Genomic DNA, 13,423 nt, shown 5'->3' with positions numbered 1-13,423 from the left:
CTAAGACATGTTTTACACATTTTATTTCCTCACTTTGGAGAAAAAAACGTGGCAGAGCAGCGTTATGGAACTCTCCAGCAGCACAACACCTATGCTGTTGTCTAATGGAAGCTAGTAGGTCATCAGACTTGTTTTTTTCTTGAGACATGGTCCAGTGTCCCTCCAGATTAAACTTTCCATTGTCTTTGCTAATCAATCAGGAAGCAGTGAAATGATAACAATTTGTCAGACTGCCTACATTAATATGACTTGAACCCTGGAACACAGTACTTCATTTGAGCTTCCCACCCTGAATATGATGTCAGAGGAAAATGTGAGTATGTCTCTTGCGTTCATGCCACAACACCACTGTTGTTTGACCTTGCCACCCCGTCAAGTGGCTGCAAGTTTGTTGCCCACACTAACATTGCTAACGCTCACTAGCTAACTCTAGCACTATTTACGCTAACACCAATGTAACACCAGCTAGTTAATGCTAAAGTGAGGGCAGTACAGTATTCTGCATGCTATATGAATCAGCCATATCTATGCCTCCTGTTTCAGCCATTCTGGGAGTTTGTAAGTGGACCACACACTTCAATGCTACAGGTATATGATAATATAAGGTCTGTCTCTGTGTTTAGAGCTTATTTTCATATCTCAACAATTCAGTCTGCCACTGGTTTTAGCAGCTATGCTTATGCTAACATAGCAGAAGGGTTGATGTTTAGGATGCTGCTGTGTAGCATGAATGCAGCATTGGGTGTGTTGCTTTTTTATTGTATCATATAACTGACTATGATAGCATTGATTTACCAAGCCAGCGTTCTCTGTAAATGACGTGATTTTGATTCAAAGACTCACATAACTGTACATGTTAGAAAAAATATTTTATTTTCAAATGTTTGTACACAACATTTAAAACCTTAAGTTTTTTTTTCACATTTTCAGACAATACACATTCATTACAAAAAGTCTTTTTTGTTCAGAAACAAAATATTAAAATGTGCAATATTTTTTGTCCATTTTCCTATGTAATAACAAATTCAACAAAGTGTGTCGTACACAACACACCCATCATCAGAGTAGGTATACAGCAACACATCAGTCCCCATGGTGTCAGTGAGTGACCACATGTTTTGGTCCTCAGCCACAGCGTCATTATCATTGTTTAGTTTCCAGTTTTCTCACAGAGGTACAGTTTACTTTTTTCTGCTTGTACATCTTTTCCACTGTACAATACTCTAACTACCCTTTTCAAGTAGGTCTGTCATGCTACAGTCCAGAATCCAGTGCAATAACAACCACAGTGGTAAAGCAATGGCCACTTAAATGGTAGAGCATCAGAAACTGTAAATCTTTGTGTTGTTAAAGTAATCTATGTACACACAACCCAAGATCCATTGCCCACACCCTTAAATACAAAATCTAAATATCACTTTTCCCATCTTTAGATATCATAAATAAATATCTGATGGAAGGCCATCCCTGCCACCATTGTCTGACACCTGAGAAGTGCGTGGGCCCACAGGCCCTCAGTACAGTTTCATATAAATGTGTAGCAACATCTCCATATGAATCAATCATTTGTCCACATATATATTAGTGATATTTTCTACTTTTTCCAAATTCTCTGGTAATAAGTACATTTTCCCACTTATTTATACTGCAAACATATGATTTAGTTGTTTACAGTTTAGCCAGCCCAGTTGAGAATAAGATGTTGGTTAACATTTATTCTGGCCGTTTGGTTGGTCAAGTAGCTGCATGAGAAGCTCATGTCCTTTGGCTTTTTATAGTGAGAGTAAAATAAATAAATGAAATAGACTACATAATAAATAATGTAGTTGGTTAAATTTTAATAAATTATCCTCCTTAACTAGTTCTATACGCTCAGTTTGTAACTATGTGCGCGTCTCCTACATATCTTGCGGAACCAGGCCCAGTAGAGTAACATCATAAGCAGCCAGTAAAATATGTAAGCCACACAGCCAAAAACAAGAAACTCTGTCTCCATAATCTTGGCTTCAGTTGTCCAGTCCATCTGACTCTCCTTGTAGATTGTGTAGCCTAACCCTCCTAACAAAATGGCCGCCCACACTGACAGAGGGAGTAGGGGCATGTAGTTCCCTACAATCTTACGTCTGCCTGATGTCCCCCAGCTGCTTTTGTTCATGGTGAGTATGGCAAAGTACTTTGCAGGCAGCAGGCTGGTCATGTACAGAGCCGAGTACAGGGACATGAACACCATCACCATGTCTCTGCGCAGGATGCAGGCGTAAGCTGCTTTCACCAGCCCGATCAGCTGGATGCAGCACAGGATCCAGAGGAGGTCCCACAGAGAGCCTGTCCAAAACAGCTGGATGATGGTGGCAGTGACGAAGAAGGGGAAGATTCCTGAGACGATGGACTCGTAGGTCATCCAGAGGTGGTGCTTGTGCCACCACATCGCGTTGTAGAGCCACTCGCGGAAGTAAGACTTTGTCCAGCGAGTCTGCTGGTTGAGCCAGCGCAGAAACTGACCAGGTGTCTCCGTGTAGCATTTGGAGCGGGCTGTGTATCTGGGGGAAACGGCAAAAATACAATCTATGAAACAATCAGCATGGATAACGACATTACAGATAATTGTCTTTTGTCATATCTGCGCACAATTTTGTTCTGCCTCTTACTTTGTAGCATAGCCCATGCTCAGCATTCGGTTGGTCAGATGTCTGTCGTCGCCAAATGTGCAGTGAGATCCCAAGAACGTCTGGTTGTACCAGGACTCGAGAAACTGCTGGAGAAGATCGTTTCTGTACAGACCTTCACGGAGCAATTCAGGAAACCACAAACACAAAAGAAATATTAATGACAAGGTGCAATATCAAATGTAGTTAATTGTTGAGTCTTATTTGGAGGTTGTAACGTCCAAGGGTTTGCATTTAATGACCTCAGCACTGAACTACCCTTCTCAAGAAGTGCTTATTGCAACAATAAAGCCATAACTTCTAATGCTTGACTGTAACCTTATCACTTTGTCCCGAATGAAAAACTTAATTTCCTTACCCAGAGGTCCACTGATGCAGGACACACAGTTGAAGAAGGACTGGCAGGCCCTCTCGATGTTGAAAGCCATCCAGTACCTCAGACTGCTCATAAAGCTGATGTAAGACTCTTTCAGGTTGAGGATCATCACATCTCCTCCCACAGCGCCGTACTTGGGGTCGCTCTCCAACACTTTGACCAGCTCCACGGTGGCCAGAGAGTCCAGCTTGGTGTCTGAGTCACACACCTGGGGGAAGGAGAAAGCGAGTCGTGTCATAAGAAAAATGTGCAACACTGTCATTTTCCTGTCACAAGAAAAACTTCAATGACAAAAACACATACCTGTATGTAGTCAACGGAATCCCCGAGAGCTTTAAATGCTGTGTACATCACTTCCCGCTTGCCGCCCCACTGCTGCATGATGCACACGCACTTGTTGTTCTGGATCAGGCGCTCTACCTCTTTTCTCTCTGGATCCTCTCCTATAATATAATCAGCATCCCCTCCCGGGCCCATCTCTATTCCTGTCTCCACATCCTGCTGGGCCTTGGTGGGGTCCCATGAATGGTAGTTGTTGCTCCACACAAAACAGCCAGGGTCCTGGTCAGCAAAAATCTCCTTGAACATCTGCATCATGTATCGGTCATCGTCTTTGTTCCCGTCTATCACCATGATGATGCGCAGCAGCTCAGGCGGATACTTGAGGGCCCTAATGGAGTTGAGACACTCTCGGAGATAGACGGGGTCCTCCTGGAAGGCAGATATAGTGAAGCCAATGGTTTTGGTGAAGGTGCACGAATCTGTGCGGGCTTTCATTCGCCGGTGCTCAATGAAGGCGAATAGGCTCTGGATCAACACGTGCAATGACAGGAGGAGTCCATAAAAGCCAAAGGAGATGATTCCGTACATGGAGGTGACCAGTTGGAAACCCTCCACGTAGGCCCACACCATCACACCCAAGACCAGCAGAGCAAAGAGGAAGGTGAAGATGGCTCGGAGTATCGAGCCCAGCTTCTTCAATATAGGTTTCAGCTCCATCGTGTTTCTTTACCTAACAGACACAGAGGAGACGCCGCATGTTAGCATGGGTGGTAAAGGATGGATTCCTACTGGATTAGTACACAGACACTCACAGCAGTTTGGAAAAAAAAGGGCGTAAATTAGTTGTTTTATGTGGACTGTTGTAAGACATGTTAACAAGCTGGAAAATAGTATGGCTACCCGACATACAGAAAGCTCCCAGCTCCAGTGTTTTCAATTAAAATCCTGTGTACCAGCTCTGCACAAGAACAAGTGAGATTCCTGTGTACAAATACATGTAACGGTAATAATCCGCAGGCTACAGCAGTGTTGTATAAAGGACCCAAAGGGTCATAAAAGCTGTTAGAAAGTGTTAAATTAAAACTATGGTATAGGTGAAAGTCGCCTATATGAATAATATTTGAGTTAAGTATCTCACACTAAATGTACTTAGATATCAAAAGTACAAGTAAAAGTTAATTATACGTATATTCATATACATGTAAATGTTTACTCGCCTGCTGGATTTTTAGCTCCTCTATTCAGCAAGTTTCCGATTATCAATCAGAATCTTTTTTGTATCTTTTACTAATTTAAAACTGCAGTACTTTGGCTCTGATGCCGGAAGTTATCTGTAAAGTACTTAGTCACTATTAATTAAACATAGATTCAAATTTGCACCAAAAATGTAGTGAAGTGGAAGTATGAAGACACAGAAATTGGAAACACTAACGTAAAGTGCAGGTACCTCAAAGTACTTGAGTAAATTTGAGTCCAAAAGACACAATTTGTAATTCAGTTTCTACTTTTTAAAAATGTATATTCAATTTCATCCTATAATTAATATATTTAAGAATATTTATTTAAAAAAAAACCTCTAAACCTAAAAAAGAAAAAAAACTGTACTCACTGTGTAATTTTAAAATACTGCAGGTTAGCTACAAGATGGCATAATCAACCATCCCACTTGGAAACAAGCCCAATACCTGCTGACCAGATTTGAGAGGCAATAACACACAAGGTCACACCTTTCCTTATCAACTGACTAGATTTACTGTTAAAGCATAAATATTCAAAGCCTAAATGTGTAGAAGCACCAGCCATCTTACCGCAGAAATGTGATCTGTTTTCACTGAAGCATTTTTTAAATTCCAATAGTCTCTAATGAATCCACAGACATAATTTTGTTTTTATTTAAACGGCTGCCTGTGTTTTTTGTTTTTTGTATATATTTAAAACTCACTATACTGTATCTATGTGTTAAATAATTAGCAAAGCAGAAGTTAATTACAGCCGCTGAACACACAACAGAGGTATCGATTTCAATCATACCTGATGTCAAGTTCCCCCTGCTTTAAATCTGCGAGACATCCACTCGGTGTTTACTCGTGTCTGGAGACTCGGCGCTTAAGTTCCACTCCTTTATAAGCTCGCAGGTTGAGGCCGGGATGGAGCCACGTGCGCGCTTTTTATGTCTTGGGAATTGTCAATTACGCGCGTCCCCGCTGACTCAGCCGTGCGTCAGGAGCAAGGCGGTGGTCTTCAGTGCGTGGGCTGCGCACGGCTGCTTTGTATTCTCCTTTGCCATAGAGATCCTGAAAGCCTGAGACACCCCACAAGACTGAAAGAGAGGCTCCTGAGGCTTCCAGAGAACATTGCTGCGGCCGTGTTTCATACTTGGTCTCCTTGTTTAGCCTACATTTCTACCATTCCTCACTTCTGTTGGGACCCTCCCGGAAAACTCCTCGTTTTCTCCTTTGTCTACTTTGCTTCATGTTGCCCTCTTAAAACCAAAATAAATCCATTTCCACAATAACACACACCGAACCATATTTTGATAACGCAATTTTATTTTTATTGTAGCTGCTCCCAACTTTTCTTTACTGGTGGATGAATGCGCAACGCTCCGACTGATGGTTCAAACGTTTATTACAGCATATTTGTCTTAAAACGCCCAAGACCACCGTGAACACTGCAATAGAATACACGGTGGCAAATATACATCAGTGAAACCGTCATGTTTCATGAATCACTTAGTTCAAACTTATTACAGAAATATTAAAGCAAAAACATATCTTACACACATACAAATTATTTAAATCAAATGTCCATACCGTGTGCCCCTCCAACCAGAAGGTTAGGAGTTGCTAAATGTCCATTTCTCCACTATTTCAGTCCTTTGTCTTTTCATGTGCCGCTTGCTCATGCACACGCTGTCTTTGTCCAAAAAAGAAACTTACTGACCAAATGCACGAGACCATGTGATGACCTAACTGATGACGTGGTCAAGTGACGTTAATTTTACAATTTTCCAGTATATATCAAGTATGCAGAAAATAATCAAAATATTCTCAAATACAAATATTTCCCAAAAAATATGAAATAAATATTAAATGTAAAATAAATAAATACACACAAAAAATGTTTATGTTTCAGCGTTCGCTACATTTATTATATAGTATAGTATATTGATTTATAGTAATTTGATGTGTACTTTTATCTGTCATCGCTATCACTATTATTATTATCATATTGTACTTATCAGACATGTACAGCTGTCTTTGCAGAAACATTGAATAACTGCAGAGTAGTAAGTCAGTGAAGTTGTCCCGTTTTATCAGAAGCTGTGGGTCCATTGAACAGAATGTGGAGGTGTTCAATTATAACCTTGAGAGAGAAGATGAGTTCAGAGGCTGCAGCCAGGCTTGTACACTCGTTGGATGGTGCCCTCTGCTGGCGCCTGTGTGAACTGCAGGTGTCAATAAAGCCAAAGCGAGAGTACAGCAGGCAGGAGGGGGGCAGCAGGTCTCTTCAGCTGTGAAGTAGGAGGGGAGTCAAAGCCTGGAGTCACACAGTATAAGGAAGTCTTGTCTTTTCTTTTTTTTTTGCACGGCTAATTTCTGACTTCAGAGGACTGAAGCCGCCTCTTCTGCTTTAACTGAGCCACTGCCACTGTTCTAACTTAACCATGATTACATCCCTGGAGAGTTTCTTTACAGGGAAAAATCTGTTGACCGCTCCTGAGGGTCCCCACCCTTAGCCGCAGGAGCTGGCCTGGGCCGTCAACACGCTTCATGTAGGACCCAAATAGAAGCCACCAGGCAGCTGATGTCACGTACGGAGGCCGTGCCAATCGACATGTGTAGGGACATGGAACAGGCGCAACTTACTGGATGTGTTATTACATGTGGCGATTCTCCATGAGAGCTGCATGTTTTTATTAGTGTGATTTACAACAAAGGGCTGGAGATGATACCGTTTCAAATGTTGGTTCGCAGAGCCAAGGTTCGCCCTGCTCTCTCCACAGCAGATGCTGAGGCACTTGCTCGCATTTATCTCTACTTGGTTTGACCATCATGGTGCACTTCTCGCTTCTCTTTCTCTTCAAACGAACTGCACTGCTTGTGCAAACTCAAGTTCACGCAAGTCTCGCAGTCTGCCTGACATTTCTCGAGCTTCACAGCAAAACAGGGTTGCACTGTTCTCCTGATAAACTCAAGTAAACGGAAGCAGAGAAATCCCAAATCCCCCCCCGTCTAATTCATTTGTTTAGGAGAATGCTGCAACTCTTTTTTGCCATGAAGCTCCAGTTCCCCTGACTTTCCCTCGACACGAGAGTGAGTAGATAAGTAGACAGGCAGAAGTAGACAGAATTTTCAGAAGTTTATCCTTTACTGTGTAGTAATTCAACGGCAACCCTACACATGGAAAATGAATTAAATGTCAAACATAATGTTTAGTCACTTTTAATGAATCATCTCCAAAATGCTCTCTTAATCCATCAGATATTCTCTGCATGCCTGTGCGGGGTGTTTGATTGAAACTTTTCACAAACTTTATCACTGAGTGATTATTCAGTTGGCATGTTTCCCTTTGCCTCTATGCTGCTGGTTTTGCTTCTTCTTTGACACGTACTTGGCTAATCATTGCCGAAGCATCATCTGCGTTCGTCTGCGTCCACATCAAGAACGTGTACCATAGAGGACACTTCACACGCAGAGGGAGTCTTTTACCAAGCTGCCATAACCTCTAAGTAGCTGGTGAATATGGTTTGTGGAATTCCGTAGGATTCAAAAACACGGACATCTGTATTGCCAGAATCAACATCCGATCCAAAACCATGTTTAAAAAAAAAAAAACTGTAGCATCCAGCGCGTTTCACAGAGATGAGAGCTATTTATTGTACACAGCGAATGAGTCTTAGAAACCTCGTTAGGTCTTTATTCAGTGGTCAAGTAAATGCCTAGTGACTCACTGCTCTGCTCAGTGCCACACCCAGGAAACCAAAATCCACTTAAATCATTTGGGGATTTCGTGATGCAGAACTCTCATATGTGCACCTGATGCTGCTTGATTGCAAGTTTGTGCCCGTCCACAACGGAGGTTACAGAGCGGTTTCACTGGCAGGGAGTCAGTAACTCCTACAGGTGCTTCATAACATCCACCTACATTTATATTTCCATTCAAAACACCAGCAGCCTTAAAGTCCAATTGTGATCTCATAAAGTTTTGATGAACTGCAGCTAAGAACGAGATGCTCAACCATCTAAGTGCCACATTTGTATGAAGCGGTGCTCCATAATCAGAGATTATGGAGTATGGCCAGAGTGTGCAACATGTTTTATAGTTTGTACCCACAGAGAGCAGTGTAGCAGCATTTTTTCTTTTTTTTTTTTTTGCGTCTGGTGATTTACTGTCGGCCGACTGTAAATGTCAGGTCTGTTCCACAACTGCACTGCGCTCTGCTGAGGCATCCTCGAGTCAGAAACATGTCTGCCCTTTCATTGCAAAGTTGTTCTGAGTCGGAGCTCGGGTACGGCCGAATACTGTGACAGCATGGGAGGCAGCTACGTCTGTCACACGCTCTGTGATACTTTCCGTTTTTGATTTACAGTCACGCTTACCATAAAGCTATGAATCATGGTAGCGAGGACAAGTATCTTTTCCAACGCACATACTAATGACACACTGGTTGGAAACACCTGTCCGTCAGTTTACTGTAATGTAAAGTCTGGGTGAGAGTTATATTCTTAGATGCATGCTGACATAGACCCGTACAAACCACACAGCATATAGCACATCATATGGGTGACTTTAATATCTTTGCTGCTCAGCCAGAAGCCATGGTGTTCTTGATCCAGGAGATGTAATTGCAAACTTTTGTGTACACCCCGGGCTTGTTTCTTAGAGCACAGCCGTGCCCCCAAGACACGACTCCCTGGAGTTCCCCGTCACACATCATCGGACCCCCGGAGTCACCCTGAAGAGAAACAAAGGAAGGGTTGTCTTCACTGTTTTATCCTATATACATCAAGAGGCAGACACATAACCCCTGATCTCTGTAGTACCTGACAGGAGTCCTTGCCCCCCTCCAGATAGCCAGCACAGATCATGTTTTCAGTGATTTGGAAAGGATACACATTAAAGCATGTGTCATCACTCAGGAGAGGGACGTCCAGGCACTGCAGCTGATGAGGGTACCTCGCTGGAAAAGATAGGAAAAGAGTATGCAGTGTATTTCTAACAAGAAATTCGCAATCCTTCTGTTCATATCCTTTTTTAGGTGTCGCTTTCCTTTTTTTAAGCTATGATAATGCCCTTTTGGATGCCCCTATGGCAGATAAAATATGACAAAGTAACCTCTAGGGTCCCTTCTACACGCTGATGGCCCACACAAAGTTGGTGCCTTTTTTATCTTTTCTACCCCTGCCCCTCAAACATCCTGAGTCCACCACTGCAATAATGGCAATAAAAAGAGCATTCTCTCACTGTCAGATTGTCTCTCTAGTTATCAAGCACCTGACAGCATGTAACTCACAGCCTTCATCACTGGGCCGAAGACTCCCCCATCCAGATATCTGACACATTGACCCATCGCTGGCACACTTTGACGGTAGAGTAGCAAAGCGCACGAAGCTGTTCAGAGTGGCAGGTTGACTCAGTTTGATCAGCATGATGTCACTGTCCTGAGTGCGGGAGTCGTAATCAGGGTGGCGGATAAACTTGGCAGACATGATGTGCTGCTCAGTCCCGTCGGGTTCCCAGAGGTCATGCTCTCCCAGTCGAACTTCAACATCTGACCTGGAAGAATTAAACACGTATTTAGGGTTCATTCTTGCTGCTACCAACCCCAAAACTAGCTTAACAGTACTATGTGTAAATAGTCAGTTTCCAAAACATAGAGTGCCTTTCACCATAGAACCACTAACTACTGCAAACCATTCTCTTTGTTGCAGCTGTCTTTGGCTGTAACTACTAGCTGCCTGGTTAGCTCAGTTAGCCATGCTGCTAGTAGCCTCATTAGCTGGGAGTGGAGTATTTGTGTTGAAATGGAACAAACTTAGACATTTTGGGTGAGTTTTATTTTGTCTCTTTAATGTTTTACATTGAGTTAAAGGTGATAGTGATAGCATTTGGAAAAAAAATCCACAGAGCAGAAAGGTTCAGAATAAAAATCACTTTTCATTAAAAAACATTGTTCTGATTGACTAATTAATAGTTTGACAATGTTTACCAGGTTTAAACGTGAATGCAATGGTAGGGGGAGACCAATTCACACATTTACTTGACAAATGTTATCAGTGACATCTTTAATAGAGCAGTTAAGCCAGTCTTACCACAGTAATTGAGAGCAACTTGAATTCAGAAGGTGTGTGGTTGTATTTTCTGCTTAATAATATATATCTTTTGATCTATAAGAGCTTGTATAACAGCAAACTCACCACTCGCTCACACCTCCCAGCTGAAACCATGAAGGGCTACGCTCTCGAACTGTCACCTCTAGAGGTACAAAGTGATTACCTGACAGGACAGGCTGAAGCTCACTGGTGAGCATGTTAACTTCAGTAGATATTTCTGCAAAATAATACAAAGATATCTTCGACAATGGCAAAACTTTTTTTCTCGAATATTTTATTAATTTTTTTACTCAAATCCTGGCTATATCTTACACATTGCACCTTTAAGGGACAATCACCATGAAAGAAAACAAAGATTTAAAGCTTTCAAACCCTATAAATACTGTCTTACTTTGTTTTGCAGTGTGCAGCAGAGAGCACCCACTCCTCAGACAGAAGAGTCCCACCACAGAAGTTGTACCCGGTCCAGAGAGACACTTGGTAGGGCACAGAATTCTTTGGACACTCGTGCCCTCCAACAATCTTGTCATCTCCCTCCAGGGCAACTGCAATGACAAAAACAGAGAAAATTATCGTATCAGGGTATCTGAATCTGTCATGGATCATATTAACATGAGAGTCTGACATGTTAATATCACTTCTGTACTTTACCTGCCCCTCCACAGAGGGCCAGAAGAAGGAAAAGCTTCATGACTTCAGTCAGGCGGTCGTCCGAATGTGTCCTCACCCTCTTAGGGTCAGGTACTTTAGCCCTCTTATCTCATATCGCTCAAGGTCCTCTAGGTACACCTCAAACATTAAACATGTGTTACATTTCCCCAGAACACCAGGTTTAATGTACAGTATACAGAAACAGACAGAAAAACAAGATTTCAAGTCAGTGAGAAAAAAACAGCTTGGATGAAGAAACAATCTGAATTGCAAATACTGACATTTGGAATTCCCCTTCCGTCAGCACATACTACATGTGTTTATTTCTTTCTGTGGTTATGTATGTGTGTGTGTGTGTGTGTGTGTGTGTGTGTGTGTGTGTGTGTGAGAGACAGAGAGAGAGTGAGAGAGTGATCTCCATGAATTTTTTGAGTAATTTCTACATTTAAGCTCACGGTTCTTTGTGAATCAGATATCAGTGCATTCTTACACAACTCTGTCACTATGAACAATGTGCTCTTAAGACAGATTCATATCAGAATCATACTGGAAGTTGTGTGTTTACTGCCTTCAAGTTAGCCACAACGTGCTATTGGTCCAAGTGGAGGTTGAGTAAGACTTGGGTATGCCGGTGGCCAGAACAAAATTGTGCCATTGCAAGTGTGCTAGGTTTTTAAATCCATAATGCCAAGAGAACAAAACACAACTTTAATGTCTAGGGTGTTGGATTTGGGGGTAGTAAATTGAGTTTGATATTCAGAATTATGTTTTCATCGTGTTTTTAACCCGTTTCAAACACACATACTAATGACACACTGGTTCCAAACACCTGTCCAGCAAGGGAAGAGGAGAAGAGGGGAGACGTAACGAGGAAGTTAGATGCGTTTCCCTTCGTAGATTGTTATAGTCTTAGATGTTGACATAGACCTATACAAACCACACTGTGAGCCCACCTTAACTGAAACAAAGAATTTTTTAAACTTAGAATGAGTCTGTATCTGCAGAAAGAGCAGGATGTCTTCCGCCAACATGATGCGCTGACATGTTTTCGAGAGAGACACCCAGAACAACAAGGACCACCGCTTGTAGTCTGTGTTTAGTGGCCACAGTATGGAGGGTGAGACGAGGGGTGTTCAGTTGGGTATCAGTCTTCTGTCTTTCCACACTGGACCTACCTAAGAAGCAGTAGTTTAATGTTGTGCTTACTCACATAAGATAGGCGTTCTGCTTATCTGGAAGCTGCTTCCTGGAAAAAAATGCAGTGTGTGTGATGTGTTAACATTCTCACATGTTGGAACGCTGACATAAAATGGTCATCCTAATATAGGACATGTTCAGAAAATGTAATAGGGTGTCAGCAATTTCTGTTTCCTGTTCGTGAAGTGTCATTTTTTCCTCATTTATTTTAGTTATTGCATCTTACACAGATTTTGAGCTACAAGAAAAGAAGAAATGGCCTGTTTCAAATACCCATGTGGATCATGTCTGCACTCATGTCTGTTTCATGTCTGTATTTCCACCTCTGGTAGTCATCAAGGACAGTGTAGCAGTATAGTCAACAGTTCCAGTGAGAAAGGACCACAGGACAAGAGGAAGACGTTTTATTGATGAGAAGGGGTGCCAGCTGGTAGAGTGTTGGTAGAAAAAAAATGTTCTAACTGTGGGATTTTCATGGGAGAACAGCAGGCTGACCTGTACCACCTCTGACTGAGGCTGACTCAGAAGGCTGATGTTTGCAGTGAGTACAGCTCATCCACTGTCAGTGCCAGCCACTCCCTTCTGGTCAGAGGTACAGATACCTCAAGATCATGACCAGCCAAGTAAAAAAACTCATTTATTCCAATGCATGATCTGTGGGAGTAGAGGGGGTGTGAAATAACTGGATACACAGGGGATGTTCAGCGTGCTAACTATTCATTTTTATGACAATAATTGCCGACATGCCCTTTGAATGTCTGCCTGGACTGCGATGACGCTGATGATGGCTGCAGCTGATGATATAGTCTGTTGTTGTTTTTGTCCACCTGAAGTGTTTTGAATGTGTCTGTGTGATCTCTGCTGTACCACACATCGCCTCTTGGTGACCATTAAAGGGTTTCTAAGTCTCAGTT

At 42.3% G+C, this 13,423-nt stretch overlaps 2 protein-coding genes across 7 annotated transcripts; both read right to left on the bottom strand.

Moving 5' to 3' along the window:
* Window positions 1-850: 850 nt before the first annotated feature.
* Window positions 851-5,626, bottom strand: has1 (hyaluronan synthase 1). Of its 6 annotated transcripts, XM_037073822.1 has the most exons (6): window positions 5,133-5,151; window positions 4,934-5,009; window positions 3,346-4,054; window positions 3,025-3,250; window positions 2,649-2,781; window positions 851-2,540 (listed from the first exon to the last, which is right to left on the bottom strand). In XM_037073822.1, the coding sequence occupies exons 3-6, from the start codon at window positions 4,039-4,041 to the stop codon at window positions 1,865-1,867; spliced, it is 1,731 nt and encodes a 576-aa protein (XP_036929717.1). In that variant the 5' UTR covers window positions 4,042-4,054; window positions 4,934-5,009; window positions 5,133-5,151; the 3' UTR covers window positions 851-1,864. The 6 variants fall into 6 exon arrangements, with proteins under 6 accessions (XP_036929717.1, XP_036929719.1, XP_036929718.1 ...); XM_037073824.1 differs by lacking the exons at window positions 4,934-5,009; window positions 5,133-5,151 and adding an exon at window positions 5,356-5,626; XM_037073823.1 differs by lacking the exon at window positions 4,934-5,009 and having other exon boundaries at window positions 5,133-5,203.
* Window positions 5,627-9,117: 3,491 nt separating this feature from the next.
* On the bottom strand, window positions 9,118-11,652 carry LOC119005842 (trypsin-3-like). The gene is made up of 5 exons (XM_037073862.1): window positions 11,313-11,652; window positions 11,053-11,206; window positions 9,842-10,104; window positions 9,372-9,508; window positions 9,118-9,283 (listed from the first exon to the last, which is right to left on the bottom strand). Exons 1-5 carry the CDS (start codon window positions 11,350-11,352, stop codon window positions 9,134-9,136), a joined length of 744 nt encoding a protein of 247 aa, XP_036929757.1. The 5' UTR covers window positions 11,353-11,652; the 3' UTR covers window positions 9,118-9,133.
* Window positions 11,653-13,423: the final 1,771 nt, after the last annotated feature.

This window comes from Acanthopagrus latus, chromosome 17 (genome assembly GCF_904848185.1).
Source record: "Acanthopagrus latus isolate v.2019 chromosome 17, fAcaLat1.1, whole genome shotgun sequence".
Lineage (NCBI taxonomy): Eukaryota > Metazoa > Chordata > Actinopteri > Spariformes > Sparidae > Acanthopagrus > Acanthopagrus latus.
Note: the sequence above shows the minus strand (reverse complement) of the source record. Positions and strands in the feature narration are given on the sequence as shown.

Coding starts and splice junctions, on each gene's coding strand:
- has1 (XM_037073824.1), bottom strand. CDS start 4,041: ATGGAGCTGAAACCTATATTGAAGAAGCTGGGCTCGATACTCCGAGCC. Junction 3,251..3,345: donor ATTCCGTTGACTACATACAG/GTATGTGTTTTT, acceptor TCCTTCCCCCAG/GTGTGTGACTCAGACACCAA. Junction 2,541..2,648: donor AGCATGGGCTATGCTACAAA/GTAAGAGGCAGA, acceptor CGTTTCCCCCAG/ATACACAGCCCGCTCCAAAT.
- LOC119005842 (XM_037073862.1), bottom strand. CDS start 11,352: ATGAAGCTTTTCCTTCTTCTGGCCCTCTGTGGAGGGGCAG. Junction 11,207..11,312: donor GGCCCTCTGTGGAGGGGCAG/GTAAAGTACAGA, acceptor TTGTCATTGCAG/TTGCCCTGGAGGGAGATGAC. Junction 10,105..11,052: donor GCTGCACACTGCAAAACAAA/GTAAGACAGTAT, acceptor TAATTCTTCCAG/GTCAGATGTTGAAGTTCGAC.